This window comes from Centruroides sculpturatus, unplaced genomic scaffold (assembly GCF_000671375.1).
Source record: "Centruroides sculpturatus isolate CEXI.00-Female unplaced genomic scaffold, Cexi_2.0 scaffold737, whole genome shotgun sequence".
Classification (NCBI taxonomy): Eukaryota; Metazoa; Arthropoda; class Arachnida; order Scorpiones; family Buthidae; genus Centruroides; species Centruroides sculpturatus.
The window spans coordinates 16,212-35,612 of NW_019385040.1; the positions used below are offsets into that span (position 1 = coordinate 16,212).

Genomic DNA, 19,401 nt, shown 5'->3' on the forward strand with positions numbered 1-19,401 from the left:
GTGAACAGTTGATCTCATGTAAGACAGCCGAAAAAATGGAAATATACAGAAGCAAACTTGATGATAGATGTATAAACGCCAGAGATGCGGAGGGCCTACCCTCAGCATGGAAGTTTGCTATTAAAAGACTTACAAATGGCTTATGAATGACGACTTGATTCGCAATTCACGTTATGAGAGCATTTATAATTTTTGTTAACTGTTAACGACTTGTACTGTTACTTATTTATTGTTGTATATTATTTATTTTTACAATTGATATTTTTACACTTTAATTATTTTACACTTTAATTATTTTACACTTTAATTATTTTACTTAATTATTCAGACGTTGATATTTTTGAATTTTAAATTTAATGTTCTATTCTTTGTGGTTATTCCATATTCGTTTCTTTCAAACTTGAAGATGATCTATGAAGTAGATCGAAAACGTTCGTTATTTAAATAAACTCCCTCGGCAACGGATAAGGTGTTGATTTTTTTGAATACTTCAGTATCTCCACGTTCAGTAAACCACGTTTGTGGTACTGCCTTTCGGGGCCAAGACTTTTTAAGCGTTAATTCTCTTACTTTCCTCCGCGAGGGAATTTCGAAAAATCCCTTCTTAGTGTGCATTTTCATGACGTACCCTAACTGTGTACCAAATTTCACATCTTTAGGTTCAGCGGTTTGCTCTGGGCGATGATGAATCGGTCAGTCAGTCAGTCGACACATGTAATTTTATATATATAGATAACAAATTACATTTTGTCACATTATGAATCACAATATTAAAATCCTTCTAAGAAGTAATAAGGAGTTAATTAATAATTGTGGAAATGGAAGAAGCGTTGCATTTGCCCATCAAAAATAGACAAAGAAAACATGCCAGTAAGTGCAAGAGACTTTTATGTAGAAACTACACCATTAAGATGTGCACTATATCCATCATTGTGGATAGTATATTAAGACGAACTATCCTTTTGTTCGTTATGTTGTAGACAACAACTTTAGACACTGAAGCCGTGAGTCCGAATAGGGATTGGAAAATTACCAATCCAAAATGCATTGTTAAATAGGCGAAACAAAGACAACTGTTTTGATCTCGGTCTCTGCTAGTTGTGCATAATTAAGAAAAACGTAATAAATGTTAGTAGTCTAACTATTAGAAGAAGAAATCTTCACTTATAACTTTTTATACGCACTCTAGCCTGACGAAATAGTCTGCGAGCTACCGTCCTTCTCCCGAAGGCTTTTTAGATTTTTAACCTTTTCAGTTGTTTCGGCCGAGGCACTATTTTCTCTCAGTGGCGTCTCTTTCAAGGAGTGAGGAAATTATAGGGTTCTTCTAAAACCCACAATTTCCTCACTCTTTAGAATCCTGTGCTTACTACATTGGGCTATCTCTTTATAGATGGAACACAGGGCCTTGTGATATGTGACTACCACACCGTATGATAGAACTGCCTCGGTTGAATATTCGTAAAGGATAGATATCTACAAACTGTTCGGGATAAGGACGACATGAATATAGATAGTCCATTTATATATGTTACTGTCATACAAATTAGCAAAATCGCTGTAGAAAAAATTGCCGTCAACTCTGATGTTATAAATAATGATGTAACGAAACGATAACGTCATCTACGTTTATATCAAAATATATTTTAAATTATCATTATGTTACTGAACGCCGTTTAGTAAAATCGTTATAAAAAGTTTTAATTGGCATAAATTTGAGCTTTTGTAATTCTGAGTAACGTTTCGAATAAATTGCATGGAAACAAATGAATTTTTCTTCTTATAAGCATAAAACGAAGCCGTAAAACTGAATTACTCTATGGGAAATCCCGTGAACTTTGAACTATCGACCCGAAAGTTCGACCAGTACCTCATTGCTAACGAAAAAGGCTTAAGTTTAAAATTTAAGCTTTCTAGACCCAGTAGTTTTTTCTCTACGAGCGTCTGCAGTGTCGGATGAAGAAAAATGAGAAGAAAATATAGCTTTTTTGCAGATTTTTGCACTTTTCGATTGATTATATTTCGGCAATCGCTTTATACAAAATCTTGAAATTTTGCACAGTACCTAAGAAAACAATTTTCCTTCGAACGATACGAGATATTCGAAATTACTATAGGTGTTTGGGGGGCGGAGAAATCGACTCCCGAAAATCGGCAACTCTGATTCCTGTATATGTAGTCAATCAGTGACGTTTTTTCTTGCCGGACTGTCACTATGATATAAAACACTAGATTATTGGATCAAATTTCATCTGTTTCACTTTTTTATTCTATACAAAGCAACAATCAATGATAAAATTTTTAGTGTTGAAAGATTGAGTTTCTAATAAAATTCATAGAAATTTGCAAGCTATTTATATTAATGGAATACTCAAAAGAGATATATTTGCTTTTTTTGTACCATAATAATGTAAAATGCTTAAGAAACAAACAGCAAAGATATTTAAGAACCTAAGTTATAGATTGTGAGGCCGGGACCTCACCCGACGATACGGGAGAAGAACCACCGAACAAACGTCAATGGACGGGTCCTTTGCGCGAAGTCTGGGAAGAGAAGTTGGGTGGTGTAATATTTAATTGTCAATTTGGGCAATTTAACGAAAATAAATATGTATAAAATTGTTAATTTCTTTAACCAAATTATTAATGATTTGAATGCTCAATATAGGAAATAACTAGATGTTCAATTAATTAATTTTTTTTTCTTTATATAAATAATCAAATTGATTATATTTACTTATGATTGTATTGCTTATACCTTAATCATTACCCCCTGTAACAAGGATTCCTTAATATGAATAAAGACTTTATTATTATTATTATATTTAATTGTCAACATTTCCGGTCGTAGATCGCGTGAGAAGAAGAGGGAGAGACACTAATAGAAAGCTTTGAGGTTACTTAATACCGAGTCAAAATCGAAAAAGTGTGAGGTCCTGGACATGTCCGAACCGTCATGAAATTCGTGTAAAAATTATTGTTGTACGGAACGAATGTAAGAAAAATCTTAGATGTTAGAAATGATTTCTTTTATAAATAGAAACAAGCGAGTCCCGAGTGTGACTCAGACACGTATTAAATTACCTATCGGTGTCGAGCCGGAGAGTCAGAACTTTGACACCAGTGCTCGCTTGCTGTAAAAAGGGTTAAATTAAATCGGAAAAATACAGATTAACAGAAAAGGAATAATAGGCTAAAATTACAAACGCAGGCCTCCTAGTTCTAATGACATCTTCGATATATATTTGGGAAAAGTGTTGGATGAGATCGTCTCGGGTTAGACTTTTTCCGAGACTCGAGTCGATTTTATTTCACCTGGGAACGGGAAAGAGGACCAAGTGACAAGTAAATTTCGGAACCAATGAAGGGAAGAGGTTTAGGGAAAGAAATTTCTATAAAACCCAGAATCGCCAAGTCAAGTGGCGGTAAAAAGGAGGGTTTTCCTAGAGCCGAACAGTCTCTCCTGTCACAGCAGCCACGCCCAGTTATGTTTAACAACGAAACCCGTGCCACTAAGCGATATTGTTCGATACTTTCAGCGAAGGACCCCGGCCAACGGACTATCGACGAACTTCTGATTACTGCCCCGGAGCTGCAGTTAGTGTTGACTTTATAGGTAGAAACTAACCCCTACCCTTGGTGGACCCGTCCATCTGCTCAAGAGAAGACTCCGATAGCAGCTTTTACCGGATTGATTAACTGATCGTGGCCAGAAATAAAGGACATTCGGTAACAAAATTATGTAAGCAATATTTCATTCCAATAAACAGGATTTTGTGAAGGTGCTGGTTATCTATCGTCTTCATGATCACCACCCACATAATCGAGTGACTTTTAGCCACTCCTGAAGCGGGGTAACGACTTTTTCCCGGTCGGCTAATCTACAAAAGCAAACGCTTCCTCAGAGGAAGGTGCGGCCGAGAACCATACGGACACAGCTGCATCTTCTTCGAAAGGGAAGAAAAACACCGTTTGTTTATAATTTACGGGATAATCGTTCTAAGGAACGTAACCCAACTCTTTGAGGATAGTCGTAACCTCCGTGATCCGAATCGCGCCCCTTGCAACAGCTTGGGGACAATCGGGATGGGAAAAACAATGGTTCGGAGCCAGAGACCGAAATTCGGGGATAAACTGTATAAAAACCTGTGTCCTCAAAGACACGAGGACGTTTTCTTCGTCCGTTGAATCCTGCCACACCGGTGATCCCATCTCGGAGTGCTTCCCGTCTTCTCTGTACCTCAGAATAGTAGCGCAGTCCTTCTCTGTGTTAAGGACTGCGCTACTATTCTGCACAAGCCCGACATTCCCTTTCTCAACAAGAAGATACTGGGAAAAAAGAAGACCACCGGCGAGGGGCGAGACATCATCTCTGGCAGGCATTCTGAACTGCATCCTCATGGGACAATGTTACCTGTTGCTCTATCTGGAAAGATCGAAGATCCCGAATGTAAAGTCTCGACCGGAATTCCAAACATCGACCAAAATTTGTTTTAAAAAGAAAATTGTTTTATATAAAAATGTTCTTAGATTATAAAACATCGTAAGAAAGGTCGTTTTGTGAGAGAGTAGAATGGAAATTCGACCTTTTCTCCTACGATTGCTAATACGGAGAAATGAAATGTTTAAATTAATGAAACCAAACGTCACGCGATTGCAGCCGATAATATTTATAACTGGAGTAAAAACGCTTAACTATGAGTTACGGGCGGAAATCGCAACAATTCAATAAGCATATCCGATTGGTGTCAGATCTCTGAATTCGATCCCGAATAGCTCTGGTAACGAACTAGGAGCCAATCGAGAAAGAGGAAGATGGAGATCACGACCAACCAGAACATCCGATTGGTAATGCCAAACCTTTAAAGAGCCCGAACTCAAGGACAATAGAGCCTTTCCCATCAAAACAGTCAACTTTTAATCGAGTGATACGTGCGGACAACGAATAATATGCTACAATATCTACGATAGAAGAATTTTACGAATGAGCGACGAACCCCTGGAAACATTGTACTGCCGTACCGAAACATCGTATCCCCAGACTGTCACCGTCGTCCGGACTCATTGTATCTCTTCGGATTAGTTTTTAAGAAAAAGGAGATTCGTAAACTTTTGTAAGATGTCTTTTGTATTCTAACTAGCAGACCCCGCCACACGTTGTTGTGGCTCAAAATGTATCTATTAATAATTAATATTATAAATGTATAACACTTCCCTGTGGGGAGATTTTTTGAAAAATTCCCTTCTTAGTGTACATTCTCTTCACATACCCTATTAAAACGCAATCAAAAACGCAAAAAACCACATCTAAAATAGTATAATAGAAGCCAAGTTCTTCACGGTAAGCCTTAATCCTGTCCCTCTTCTCCGCGGCGGGGAATATCGAAAAAGCCCTTTTTAGTGTATATTCTGTTGACGTGCCCGATTAAAACACAAAAAAAAACACATCTAAAATAGTATAATAGAAGCCAAGTTCTTCACTGTAAGCCTTAATCCTGTCCCTCTCCCCCCAGTAGGGGAATTTCAACATGTATACGAATGCAGTGTTGTGTCAAAATTTCAAAGGAATCGGTAGGAACAAACGAACGTTACATTTTTATTTATATAAATAGATAGATGATCTGCTTTAGTTCATCCTCACAGAAAAGCAAACTTAGGTCGTCATACTCATAGCACCATCTGTTGGACATAAAAGCCTTAACCCTAGATGATAACTTTTAATTTATATGAATGTTTAATGGATAATATACAGCCTATGTCCACCCTGAAGTTCCATTCTAAATATTGGTGAAAGAATTTTTGAAATCGGATGAGTACTTTCGGAGATTACCTGCTACATCCAAACTTACTTACTTACAAACATTACCTCTTTATAATATTAGTATAGATAAATGGGTGTTAATTGTAAACCAAGTTTTTGCTTCGGTGTCTAACGTCATCACCCCACATACACAGTCCACACCTTCTCGCCATCCTGAATGATATCTCCTCCTTAAATAGAGGAGTGTCGACCCGACACTAGACAATATCGAGTCCGTGATAAGACGTCACAGAAAGTCTTTACTCGAACTAGGCTCATATACTGTAAGCATTTACTTGTATTAAATGCAAATTATCTTGTAAATTCGTACCTGTGTGAGTCTCTGTGCCCGACACTACTATCTCAATACTCTCGCGTCATCCTGACAAAATCGCGACATACTCTCCCACATCCTATAACACATTACAATATTAATGCACTCATTCTGTCATCATATTAATTTCTTTCACAAAATCTCAGATATCTTTTGAACAACATTTAACTATTTAGATATATTTTAGTTGAATATTTTAAATTAAAATCAAGCATAAGACATTTTAAACATAGTTTAAGTATTTTTTTTTAACATTTAAGTTAAAAAATGTATCATAATTTAGTTTTAATTTTAGGAAATTTAGGAAAAGACAAAAGATAAAAATCTCTAAATCTTAACGTATAATCAGATTTATTTGTTTTTAATTACATTTGAAAATAAAAGATAAGAATGAAAATTCGTTAATGATATTTTAATTATTAAATCTATGTTTAAACATATTGAATGCGCAGCTTTTATAAAGTAATATACATTTGATTATATACATATACATACTCTAGTTTTAACTATTTTACATATTTTTAGGGAAAACTGCACATCTTTTTTTGTCCTCAAATTTGGAATTAAGAACCAAAGCTCTCCTTTTGAGAGCAGCTAAAATCTGTACTTTTTCTGTATTTTCTAAAAGGACATGATAATATTCCCTTTTTCTATCTGCAATTTTTCTCTTCCATTCTCTCAAAGATTCTTCTTGTTTCATTATTATTTTCTTTTGTTTTCTTTCTAATTCTTGTACTTCTGGAGATTCCTTCAACATTTCTATGCGTTTCATGTCAACCGTTTGACCAAATTTTGATATCATTTTGGCTTTACTCATTTCATTCATTTCTCTAATTTTCTGAATTCGAGTTTCACATTGTTGAGTAAGAACAGCTTGTTGAGAGATTATTTCTTTCTGTGTTTTCCTTCTCTCAATATTTTGTTTAACGAGATCTGCTCCTCTTTCTTTCAAATTTTCCAATACTTGATATGGAAATAGAATGGCGGTATTCAGATCTGCAGGCATTTGAGGCGCACAATGTTGTATCTGATCCAGAAATAGATTAGCAGTAACATTAATTTCATTTAATTCTTTCTGTTTCTTCAGTTGAACTTGTTCTAATGCTTTCTTTACTGGATATATAACATTATCGATTAGTTTTAATTTCTTTGTCAACGATTCCCATTCTAATTTCTCAGCTTCGTGTAATTTTTCTGTTTCTTTTAGTTTTGTCTCTACTTCGTTTCGTTTCTCTCTCAATTTACAAACTGATTCGAATAAATCAGGATCACAACCTGGAGGACATCCATTTCCATCCCATCCAAAATCTTCATAATAATCTTCCTCTGATGACCAGTCAGATTTATCATCTTCGAAGTCGTCGTTATCCTTCTCTTCCTCTTTCGCTTCTTCCTCTTTTTTCTCTGTTTTTAATGAAACTTTTTTTTTAAAAAACATTGTCAACAGATAGTAAAATTTATTATTTTCTCCCAATAAATTATCCAAAACGGAATGTATTTTCGTTTCTTCCTCTTTTAACTTGGCAATAATTTCAGCTTGTTCTGCCATTTTTTCCATTTGTTTATCCAAATTACTTTCCAATTCTTCTTTTTCTTTTTTTTTCTCCTTACATTTATTTATCAACTCTTCTTCTTCTTGGTCGTATTTATCTAATATTTGATGTTCGATATAAAACAGTTTTCGTCTAATATCCAAATATTTTAATTCTTGATCCATCAAACTTCTTTGCAGTCTTAGAAAATGCATTCGACTATCAAACATCCAAATACTTTTTAGGCTTTCAATGTAACTATTCATAATAGTATAATTTAGTATAATTTCATCCGCCATTTTTAACTTACTTGTTATATCAGAAGCTTTTTCTATAGAAATATTATTTGAATATTTCCAAATGTTAAGTTTGTTTTCCACCTGTCTCGGACAACAGCAGGCATTAAAAAACGTATTTGAAGTTAGTTTGATATCGTCGCAACATTTATGTTGGTACATAGTTAATTGTATCTTCAGTATCTTATTCTTAATAGATGACGATAACTCCTTTCTTCTCTCGAGATAAATTTCTGTAGGAAACTTCAGTTCTATAAATCCACCATATTGTTCCAGTTTATTTGTTATATCTTCTTTCCACGTATTTAAAAGCATTACTTGATTATTGTAAGCAGTTTTTCTTCGATGTACATCCACATTGAGTTTAAGTAATTGTTTATATTTTTGTCTGGCTCTAACGGGTAAATATTCTGGAGGAAGATAATCGTGATCGATTTTTAATTTGTAATCTCCCAATTTTTTTCTTAATAATTTAGCTAAAGCATTATTCGTTCGAAAATGCTCAAAGGATCCTCTCGAAATTACATCTTGTTCTCTAGAATCTTCAGATTTTGCAGTTTCTGTAATTTGCGTCAATGCGAATTTTTCTAAGTTTTTCGATTCTTCTTCTAATAATTCCTTACTCAGTGATTTTAATTCTAAATTTTTTAATTCGTCCAATTCCGTAAAATCAACATTTTCATATTCGTTTAATGGCAATTCGGTCATTCTCGATGTGAAAACTTCTTCGTTTGTTAAAAATGACGATAATACAACCAGTTGTTGCTGGATATTACTTTTCCACTGAGTATTTAGTTTATTAAATACGATCTCTTTTTGAGCAATGTTATATTCCAGTTTCTTCTTTATATTTTCTGATTTTATTTTTATTTCTTTCTCCAGTCGTGCTTTTATTTTATCGTGCACAACAATTTTACTGAAGTCTGATTGCATGTGTTTTGGAAGAATTTTATTTCTAGATGTTAACTTTTCATAATTAGCCCTAAGAAGAGTCATTTGTTGGATTTGATGGAAGCGATTTTTTTCCAATTTTTTCAAGTTTTCCGCTTCTAGAGAAACTTTGCATATTTGTTCTAAACTCAACGCATCTTTTTCTATATTATGAGCCCCTCCCAAATATTCAGATACGGGAATATTTATATTTTCTGGTAGAATTTTATCGTACTTAGGAGCATTCATGTAGAAAAGGAACACGTTACCGTCTTCTCCAGTAGTTGCTAAAAGTTTTCCATCGTGACTACTTGTTATAAATTTTATAGATCCTTTCTGGAAATCGTGAATACCCGAAGACCAAAATGATGTTAAATACATGTCTTCATTTTTGTTACGTTTCTCAATACAATATACACTCAATACGCCATCATTATGACCAGATACTAAATAGTTTTTGTTAGTCGTAAAATGCAAACACGAAACTGAATCCAACTCAGAAGGAAATATTTGCATTATTCGATTTGGTGTTAAATTAGGAATTTTTCCATTTGTTAAAATATCCTTAGAAATTGAATATTCGTATAAAAATCCTTTGTTATTTCCTTCCATACATAACCAAAATTTTCCTGCAATGCCGGTATATGAACCACATGTTATATTAAATGGTTTTCTAGGTAATTTGCAGTCCGTATCTTTTTCAAATTCTAAATATGATGATTTCAATTCCTCTGATAATTCGGTTGTTTTCATATCTTCCGGTCCATCTGTAATATTGGATTCTGCATTAGAATTATTTTTATATCCATTGGATTTTGTAAGCTCGTTTTTAATTCTGTTTGTTTCCTGTTCATTTCCATAATTTTTTTCCATTTCTGTATCTAAATATATTAAATTTTCTTCGATTTCTTCTTCAATCTCTGCAGTCCGCTTTACAGATTCAAATTCTTTCGGTATCGTAACGGAAACTTTCTCATGTGACTCCGTACTTTCCAATTCTATTTCTTTCCAAGAAAGATCTAAATTATATGTCGATTTATTTTCTCTAACACCAAAACTTTTTATAGTTTCAACTACAGTTAAAATATCGTCTCTGCAATACGCAATTATCAATTCGATTTTATCTAACCATATCAACCATTGAATAGGGCGTCGAAGATCAACGAATCCTAAAGGTTTCATTTCACCACCTCGCACAAAATAATAAAATATTGTTCCATCTAAACTAGCTGTTGCCATGTAAGTAGCAAAAGAATTTGTTTTAATACACGTTATCGCAGCAGTATGTGTTTTTATAACTCTGCGCATTTCAAGATCAAATTTGGTTATTTGTCTTACGTTTTTCTTTATAACCATCCACCTAACGACTCCATCTTCAAAACCTAAAATCAGAGAACCACCTCCTCTATCTAACATTCTAGAACCCCACATCATTGAAGTCGGAGCTTGATGAAATTCGTGACTCGTAATCAGAGAATAATTTAGGCAATTATATAGACGTAAGATACCATCGGTAGATGCTATTGCAATTATATGAGACGTAGGACTAATTTCACAACCTGCTACTTCAGTGGTTGGAAATCTTCGAAATACTTCTGGTTGTTTAGGAGAAAATGTGAAAAATAAATCTAATTTCCATATATAACCCTTTAAATCGAGGCAAAACCATACTTTTTCATCCTTTTTATCCGGCGATTGGACAGTATAAAGAAGATCAGCATTTTGTTTGACTAATAATTCAAAAGTTGGTTTCATTTCTAATAAACTTTTCTCTTCGTCTATATTAATCACTTCTAAGCCTTCAGTATCCCAAATTTTAATCCATCCATCATCTCCAATAGTTAAAAATTCTCCACCTTTTAAAACAATTTGATTAATGTTTCCATCGTGACAACGTCTATTCCCTTTCTGGCATATCTGAGCTCTTAAAATTCCATCTTCCCAAAGTAATATATTTCCCCAATCAGAAGTAGACAATATTATGTCATTTGGCAATTGAACGAAACTTCGAATGTTAGATACATCAATTTTACCAAATTTTCCAAGTTGACTTTTCAGTTTTAAGCCCGTAAAAGTATTTTCCATTTTCCAAAATGTAATATGAGAAATACCACTTGTAATAATGTTTCCACTTGTAAATGATGAAAATTTTACTTGCCAAACATCATTATCGGATGCTTTAGTTTTTAAAATTATACGTTCTTCCATCCAGTTCCAAATTATAAGAGAATAATTTGGAAAAGAACTAAGAGATGCTAAATACTTTCCGGAATTATCGAAATCCAAATGAACGTATGATTCCTCGGCGCCATTTTGCAAAAGTTTCTTCAAATTAACATCCGGATAAGTAAAAATGTCGATAGTTGGATTAATTCCTTTCTCCGCGACAGCAAACATGGTATAATCGGGATAAGCCGAAATATGTGCAACCCCTTTACCGCAAACAGTTTCGAATATTCTTTGGGATCCTGTTTTCAACTTGAATATGATTATTGAATTTCCAGCACCAATGACTACAGTCTCTTCTTTCAACAAACAGAAGTTGGAAAGCATCGAACGTTGCCATCCAAAAGAATATTTCTTTGTAAGCAAAGATTCAGAAAGAGATTGAGACGATGGAGCATTATAAACTTGTGGTTTGCATCTGATGGCATCGTAATTATAAAATTCGTCCATTTTTTAATGACTTCCTGACTTTAAAGTAAATCTAAGTGCGTTCCAAATTCGAAATGAATATTCTTTAGTTTGTTCCAAATTTTAAGTTGTTATTCTTTGGTTACTAAGCAACAATATCAAAAGCTATTCTGCATACGTTTTATATATAAGAACATTTTAAATATTTTACGAAAGTTTTATTTTAAAAGTGCCATAACTTTTTTTTTAAATGTGCCATGGGCAAGGTTACTTTTGGCTCTCCGTTTTTGAAAAAGTATTAAAAATACGTTAGAAATGGTCTGTTAATTTTTAACCTAATACAAATCGATTTTCTTGGAGGCAAAATTTAAAATTTGAAAATAAAAATGTAACACTGATCATATTTTCGATACCCCATTTCGAATCGTCTTTCGTCCTGGAGTGTTATTTGTATGCAGTGTGAACCCATTGCATCGGCCTAGTTACGACATTGTCTACAGGCCTTAAACTGTACCGTCAAAGTTCATATATTCTATACCATATTTATTCTAATAAAAGTGCGCTGTCTATATCTTATTTAATCTTGCAGTTGCGCAGTTTATTAGAGGGTGCTTGCTATAAGAATAAATACAGTATACTGTAGCCTATATAGTATATACGACTTAATAATCTAAGCAACTAAGCTTTGAGGAAGCTAGAATCGAATCTCGGCGGAGAATACCAAAAAAATTTTTATGGGTGGGTCGTCACGAAGATGTTAGCATCCGTCTCTCACCACGGTGGCAAGAAAGGTCGATTTTCGGTATTCACCTGACACCTGATCCAGGGATGTTGATCGAACATTGAAACTTTCCCTTATATTTTACATAACGCTGTTTTCTCTTCTGCGATCCAAAAATTTTAACGATTATAAAGCGATGATTTTCCCATAGTTAAAACGTCTCGTTCCCCATTTCTCTTAAATTTTATCTATTCTACGAGCGTCAGAGTCAAGGTTCAAATCTTCTGGTCTCACATTGATAAAAATTCTAACACGTACGCTCGAATCTCACTCGGGACTTACATTATTTACGTCCACGTCGCTGTTATTTTGTGCATTTTCTTCTTTACAATAAACTACATTTTTAGCACTTTCAGTCACGGGTTCGGACCCTGTCTGGGACCTCACATTTGGAAATAAAAATAAAACGCAATTATTATTTTAATTATTTACTTTGTATTTAATATAGATCATATTTTTATACAAATTTACATTTTTCTGAATGATTATTTTATAAACTTTCTAACAAATTTAAATGTCAATAACCAATTAGGCTATTGTTGAATTGTTCACAGGTTTCATACAAAACATTTTTTGTTATAGAAAAAACATTTCTACAGTTTCTAAAGATAGAGAAACTTCTTATTTTAGTGCTCTAACTGATTTCTGTTGGACCTGCATATTTATTCATTAATCCAACGACAGTAAACGTTAATTGTAGTTAGCGTATAGTGTTCCCGAGATATTAGGTTATTCGACCATAAGTATCATCATCATATTGTGAAAGCCATCCAGCCACACAGTAGAAAGTTATTATGTCACAAAAATTTTCTAAGATCTGACATGGTTTCTCTTCATTTGACCGATCCATTGTAACGGCTGGATGCCGAACGGTTAAGACGGCAACTTGCTGCTCAGGGAATGCCCGGGATCGGTACCAGAAGAATCGAAAAACAGCAGGAATTTTTCGGGATGATCTGTTCTTCACTACTAAGCTGCCCTGTTGTTGCCCTGGCCGAACTCATAATGAACTTGCTAAAAAACGGTTCCTTCTAGGATCCACATAGCGAAAACAATTAAAGTAATTTAAAAAAAAGACATGCACATTCTTTAAAAAGGCCATCTTAGTCACTACAGGATGGAGAGAGTAAAATAAAGAAGAAAGCTTTCTTTGACGTATTTTTATTAATGATTATATTTGAGTCGTGTATTCCAAGAAAGATCCAACTCCACAAGTTTCTTTTTGGAAAATAAAACTTTTTACATTCTAAGAATTAGACTAATTGCTTAAACATTTTTAAAAATATACATTTTCATATTTATGATCGACGTATACATGTAGGCCTATAACACACTCATTTTTAAAAGCAAGAAAAAAATAATTGATAATGGAAATTTTGGGCCTGTTTTGGAATCCGAACACTAACAAATAAGTTCAAAATACATACATATAATGCACCGATCAAAACAATTAGCGGAGAACGTGACTGCTGTAATCGCGGAGTGACAAAGAACATCATCGATTCGATCCCATATTACACAGATGTACAGCAATTTTGGATCATACAACCGGCTAAAGTCAGCACAATACCCTGTATTTACTGGCAATTTAACCTAGCTGTAAAGTATGTCTTAAGATAAGATTAGGAGAAATTATTTTAACTAGATTAAAAATCTCCTATGATATATAAATGTTTTAGCTGAAATCATACTGAAGTCAGTACTTTACCTAAAAGTTGATTATTGCTAACTCATGTGATTTTCATAGACACTTCTGTATGTATTTTATTTATTTAAAGTAAACGACACCATGGCTATTGGCCTTTTCCAACTGTAAAAAATACATATACAAAATACAAACAATCAACAAAGAAAGAAAGAAAAGTAAAAAAACCGCAATTCAGTTATTTAACAACTTTTTAAAATTGTTCCTAAGTTCTCAAATCTTTATAATATTTAACAACTGAAAATAAAGATATACATTTACACATACACCAAGCAATTTTTCACCATGTCCTAAATTTATTTAATTTAAAATATATGCTCTCAATCTCAAATTAGTAATGTACTGCCTCGCCCCCGTACATCATACTTTTCCTGTTAGCAATAGATTCGGGCCTATCCTCTATTTAACTTCTTTCAAGATAAGAGTTTTGAATTGAAATAAAGCGACTTCTGTCTTGCATTAGAAGTTTACATATAGTTAATCGGGACCTCCTGCCCCTAATTCCAATAGTCTGGTGTCAAAATGGAAAAACGACTCGTAATTTAACGTCGACGTCATCACTCAGTCGGGGGAAATTTCATTTCTTGCAATAGACAATTTCTTGCAATCCTAAACTAAACAATTGCAATTGATTCATCATTTAGTTAGTAAAACGTCGGCCTGTCATAAAACTGCTTGAACATAACGAGAAATAAATTTTTACCATTGATTAGGCATCAATCGTAGTCGCAGAATAGTGTCAGGATGGCTGAGCGGTCTAAGGTGCCAGACTCAAGGTAGATCTTTTCTGTAAATGCGGGAGCGTGCATTCTGGTCCACGATAGTGGGCGTGGGTTCGAATTCCACTCCTGGCACGAACTTTTCTTATGAGCGGTTGATTGAAAATATCTATTTTAGTGTGACGTAAGCGCCTGGAAGACATTTTGTAATTCTTTTGATTCGAAACAGTAATGCTAATTTGGTCAGAACTTTGCAAAATGTTGAATTCCGTTTGAAAGCATCGGAAAAGTCGAGTAAACATATGGAAACGTTGTAAAGCGTCGAACAGAAACTCTGCTTCGCCGCACGTGTGTGAAGCAGAGTTTCTGTTCTAAATTCAAAGCAAAAGAAGTTTCTGAATTCTACTGTCGCTGTCGCCTTCAATTGCATAAACGATGACAGGGGCGAAGAAGAAAAAAAAGGCCCCACCGAGATTTGAACTCGGATCGCTGGATTCAGAGTCCAGAGTGCTAACCATTACACCATGGGACCTCACACAGACCCGGCTGTCGCATATCATCTTAATGCATTGCAGATTGCCTCATCGACTATCGCGTAGAGATATCGCCGCATCTGTTGTTGCCGATAATGGAAATCTCTCCGTCTACACTTTCTCGTTAAAAAGCGTAGCTGTTTAGCGAAATAGCCACAAATCTGTCGCGAAGAGAATGACGGTTGCGGTCGGTGGACATGGTGAAAAAGAATTTAAGAAACGTGTTTCGTTTCGTTTCGTCGTGTGGAAAGCAAACGGATCGTAAATTGTCGATGGCTATCCGTGATCGGTGTGTAAATAATCGAATCATTAATTTGTTTCAAGCGTTTTTATCGGAAGCGGTCACGGCGCTTGCACGACAGAGGCACGATACTGACAGTTGCAAGTGTCAGTTGGAGAGCGTCGCGATTTCCACAACGAAAGACAGCATGCGATCGAAAATACTTAACGAATTTCAGCCGATTAGTTAAATGACGCCCATCAAATTAGTTAACGCGAAGAAAGGCGAGGATGTTCCGCCCTGCGCCATATACGACACTCAAATTACCGTTGTATGTGACGAACGAACCAAGTAATGTCCGTTGGCACGCTGATTGGCTTATAAATGGGTTTCCGAGAAGCGGTTCAAGCGGAGGTTTCATGGTGTAACGGTAAGCACTCTAGACTTTGAATCCAGTGATCGTAGTTCGAATCTCAGTGAAATCTTTTGTCTTTTTTTCTGTCGTCGAAGTTCGTGCCCTATGCAATTATGACTCCTTAGAACGTATAGAAAAGTCTGCCGCAGGATAAGCATAACAGTACGTGTAGGTCCAACCGTATTGCACTCAATCAAAAATGTTCATTGTGATATTTCTTGTGTAATCCAGTTAGAATAGCCAAGTACTTTTGACCAATAAATATCTAGCCTACCAGTTGTAGTCGCTGGCAGAATAGTAAAAACGTTTTATGCTTTAACGTTGTTCATGTACAAATCAAATAGGCTAAGTCTTTTGAAAGAAAGGGCTGACGAATTTACAATTTAATGAAAAGTTGTTTCTGGTAATTGGACATGGCGACAAGTGAAGACATTTTAAATCTCTATGACGTATTTTTACTTCTTAAGTAGAAATAAGTCGAAATCAGTTACTTTGTACTCGAATATTTGTAGTCTTGGGAAAAAAGTGGAAAGACAAATTTTTATGACAAACGGATACATAAATCGTAAATTTAAGGAAAATAAAAGCTTTTTCTGTACCTCGTGCATCTCTCTCATTCATTAAATTTAGTTGTAAATGATGCTACCAAAGTAACGGTTAATTTTTTAACATTATACAAGAATTATACACGTTTTTTTCTACATGAACTTATAAGTGGGACGTACGAAATCGTAATATCACTGGTTTAACATTGAAATTCGTGAGTAATATAGAATCGGAGAGCGGAATATCAAATATTTTAATGGATTTTTTTAACTCCCGTCAACTATACAGAACTATCGTAAAAACATACCAGTAAATTCTTATCGGTTGGGTTAAGTTATAAATTTACTCGTTATTCACGTAATCGGCCAAATATCTAGCGGGCGGGCGGCTAACAGCCCAGAACCGGTCCCGGATAGAATTGGAAGCGTTATCGACCCAAGCATCGATCCAAGGTCGTAGGCTTCCACTGGCTAAACCGGGTGAGGTTGGTGCTCTGTGAAGCGCATGCGCAAATCTGGTTTTTTGGAATCTGACAATACAGAGATTCCATTCCGCCACTAATATTCGAATATACAATAGCAATCTTTTTTTTGACGTGTAGTATAGAAATTTGTAATAAGATACATAATGCGGTTATAATAAAATATTGTGCGATTATTTTCATATAATTAAAATTAATATCTATTTATTTTTTATAAAATACAAGGAAAGCGGCGCTTCCACCGCTTCTAATGACGGCACGCCACTGCTACAGACAAAAATCAGAATGGTCCGTTTCTATAGAAAGACAGACTCAGAAACCTCCGAAATCGAAATTCTGTCAAAAAATCGAAATTTTTAGCATTAAACTGAGTCGCGACGCAACAACAGAATTTCGACAATTGTCTTTTGCTTTGTTGGAATCAGGGCTGTGGAGTCGGAGTCGGAGTCGTGGAGTTTTGATGTTTTAGTCGGAGTCGGATGGTAAGGAAAAGTCGGAGTCGGAGTCGGAGTCGTGGAGTTTTGGTGTTTTAGCCGGAGTCGGAGTCGGATGGTAAGGAAAAGTCGGAGTCGTGGAGTTTTAGTGTTTTAGCCGGAGTCGGAGTCGGAGTCGGATTGTAAGGAAGAGTCGGAGTTGGAGTCGGTAAATTTTTACGCGACTCCACAGCCCTGGTTGGAATGCGATTTAGTGAATTGTTTGTTTCGATTGTTTTCTGAGTAGTTAAAGCACTTATTTTGGGTAAGTTTAGTCTCTGATCTTTGGCATTTAGATAATTTTTAACATTGTTAAGCGGAAAATCACAATTAGAAGCTATAATTTTTCCACGACGAATATTTCGATAATAATCGTTGTGTGGTTTCTTCAAAGAAAAGAATCGAGCCTTTGACTTATTTTGGAAAAGTGCATTGAATCTTTTCATTCTTAATTTTCGTCGATCGAATCGAATTGTTAAAGCAAACTCGAATCATAAATTCTGTCGTTTGCAGTTATAATTTTGTGTGTGTATATTGCATATGCGTACACATTACATCCCATATGACGTTATTATAATTATAATTAATTTGACCTTTAATGAATTAGAATAAATGAGTTTATTCGTCATTAATTTCTTCTAGAATGATTCTCAAACTTTTTCGATCCACCGCCCCCTTTGTTCCATAAAGTTATACCCAACGCCCCCTAACCCATTTTCTCTTGTGTGAGAAAAGGATTGGAAATATTCTTAGGAAAACTTTTCTATGAATCTCACACTTTGTGCCCTTACTGTACATTGTTCTCATCATCTGGAAACCATTAAACGCAATGTTTCCTCTTATCAGCCCCAATTTTGCCTTTGGTCACCGTTCAATACCCTGCCTCTATCATAGATCTATTCATCGCGCCAGAAGGGGGCGTTATTGCTTACTTTGAGAAACGCTGAGCTAAAATAAAAGTCAATGTGTTAGAAATATTCAAGTTGTGACCTTCAATAAAAAATAAAAAATATATAAAATGTCAACATTTTATATATATTCCGTCGAATTTTTATATATAGAATTTGTCTGCCGTCGCCCCTCTATATTTCCTTAACGCCCCCCAATTCTCTTTGAGCCTTCTACTGCCCCCCTGAAAGCCTCCAGCGCCCACAAGGGGGCGTTATCGCCCACTTTGAGAAACGCTGTTCTAGATTATTTTCTAGATTAGTTTTAATGACAATCAACAGAATAGCATAACTTTTATAAACCACAGAACTGTTATTATTATAATCTATTTAATACATAATAATTGAATGAATAGTTTTAACGTTTTCGTTTATTATTCCATTACAACTTTATACTCATTTGTGACTAGAACTTTTCTTATACTTAAAACGACCATTTCCTACCGTATTAAATTTTCATTTCATTTTTTAATATTGTCTTAATTTAACGCTTGTTCTACAATATTTAATACTCGTTTCTTTTTCGCTTGCAGAATGGATAATTTCAAAGCGTTGAAAAAGTGGAATATCTCTGGAGGAGAGAGTCCAGAGGATGGCTCCTCGACATCAGGAACGTCTTCCTCTTCAATTCGAGTGATTCGCGTGCGTCCGAAAGAAGTGCTGGAGGGTGCGAAGGAGAAATCTGGTCAACCCGACAAGAAACGGGTGATTGTCATCATTCCCGATGAGAGCACGTCGTCTGTCATCGATTACCTGGAACAGAGATATCCAGAAGTTCCGGAATGGTCGGTGCAGAGACAGGCACGCGAGCAAGGACTGGAAGAGGAGTGTAAATCGATTCTGAAAAAGAGGAAAAAGAAGCCTTGGTGGAAGAAGATCTTCTTCTTCTGGAAGAAATAAATCAGCAAGGGCTTCTCACCGGATGTGACTCTCCCCCGATTGTGACTTTTTTTTACCCGGATATGGACTTTTACCTGGCTATGACCTAATGACCGGACGTGACTTCATTCATCGGATGTGACTTTTAATGGCAGTTTGGCGTCTTCCCTTTCCTG

The 19,401-nt window shown here is 35.2% G+C and overlaps 1 protein-coding gene and 1 non-coding gene across 2 annotated transcripts; both read right to left on the minus strand.

The window, feature by feature from the left end:
* Positions 1–6,565: 6,565 nt before the first annotated feature.
* Positions 6,566–11,690, minus strand: LOC111633758 (cilia- and flagella-associated protein 44-like). The gene has a single exon (XM_023378380.1). The coding sequence runs from the start codon at positions 11,566–11,568 to the stop codon at positions 6,646–6,648; it is 4,923 nt and encodes a 1,640-aa protein (XP_023234148.1). The 5' UTR covers positions 11,569–11,690; the 3' UTR covers positions 6,566–6,645.
* A 3,501-nt stretch (positions 11,691–15,191) lies between these two features.
* Positions 15,192–15,263, minus strand: Trnaq-cug. Its single transcript has one exon. It is a non-coding gene; the product is annotated as a tRNA-Gln (tRNA).
* Between the last annotated feature and the right edge of the window lie 4,138 nt (positions 15,264–19,401).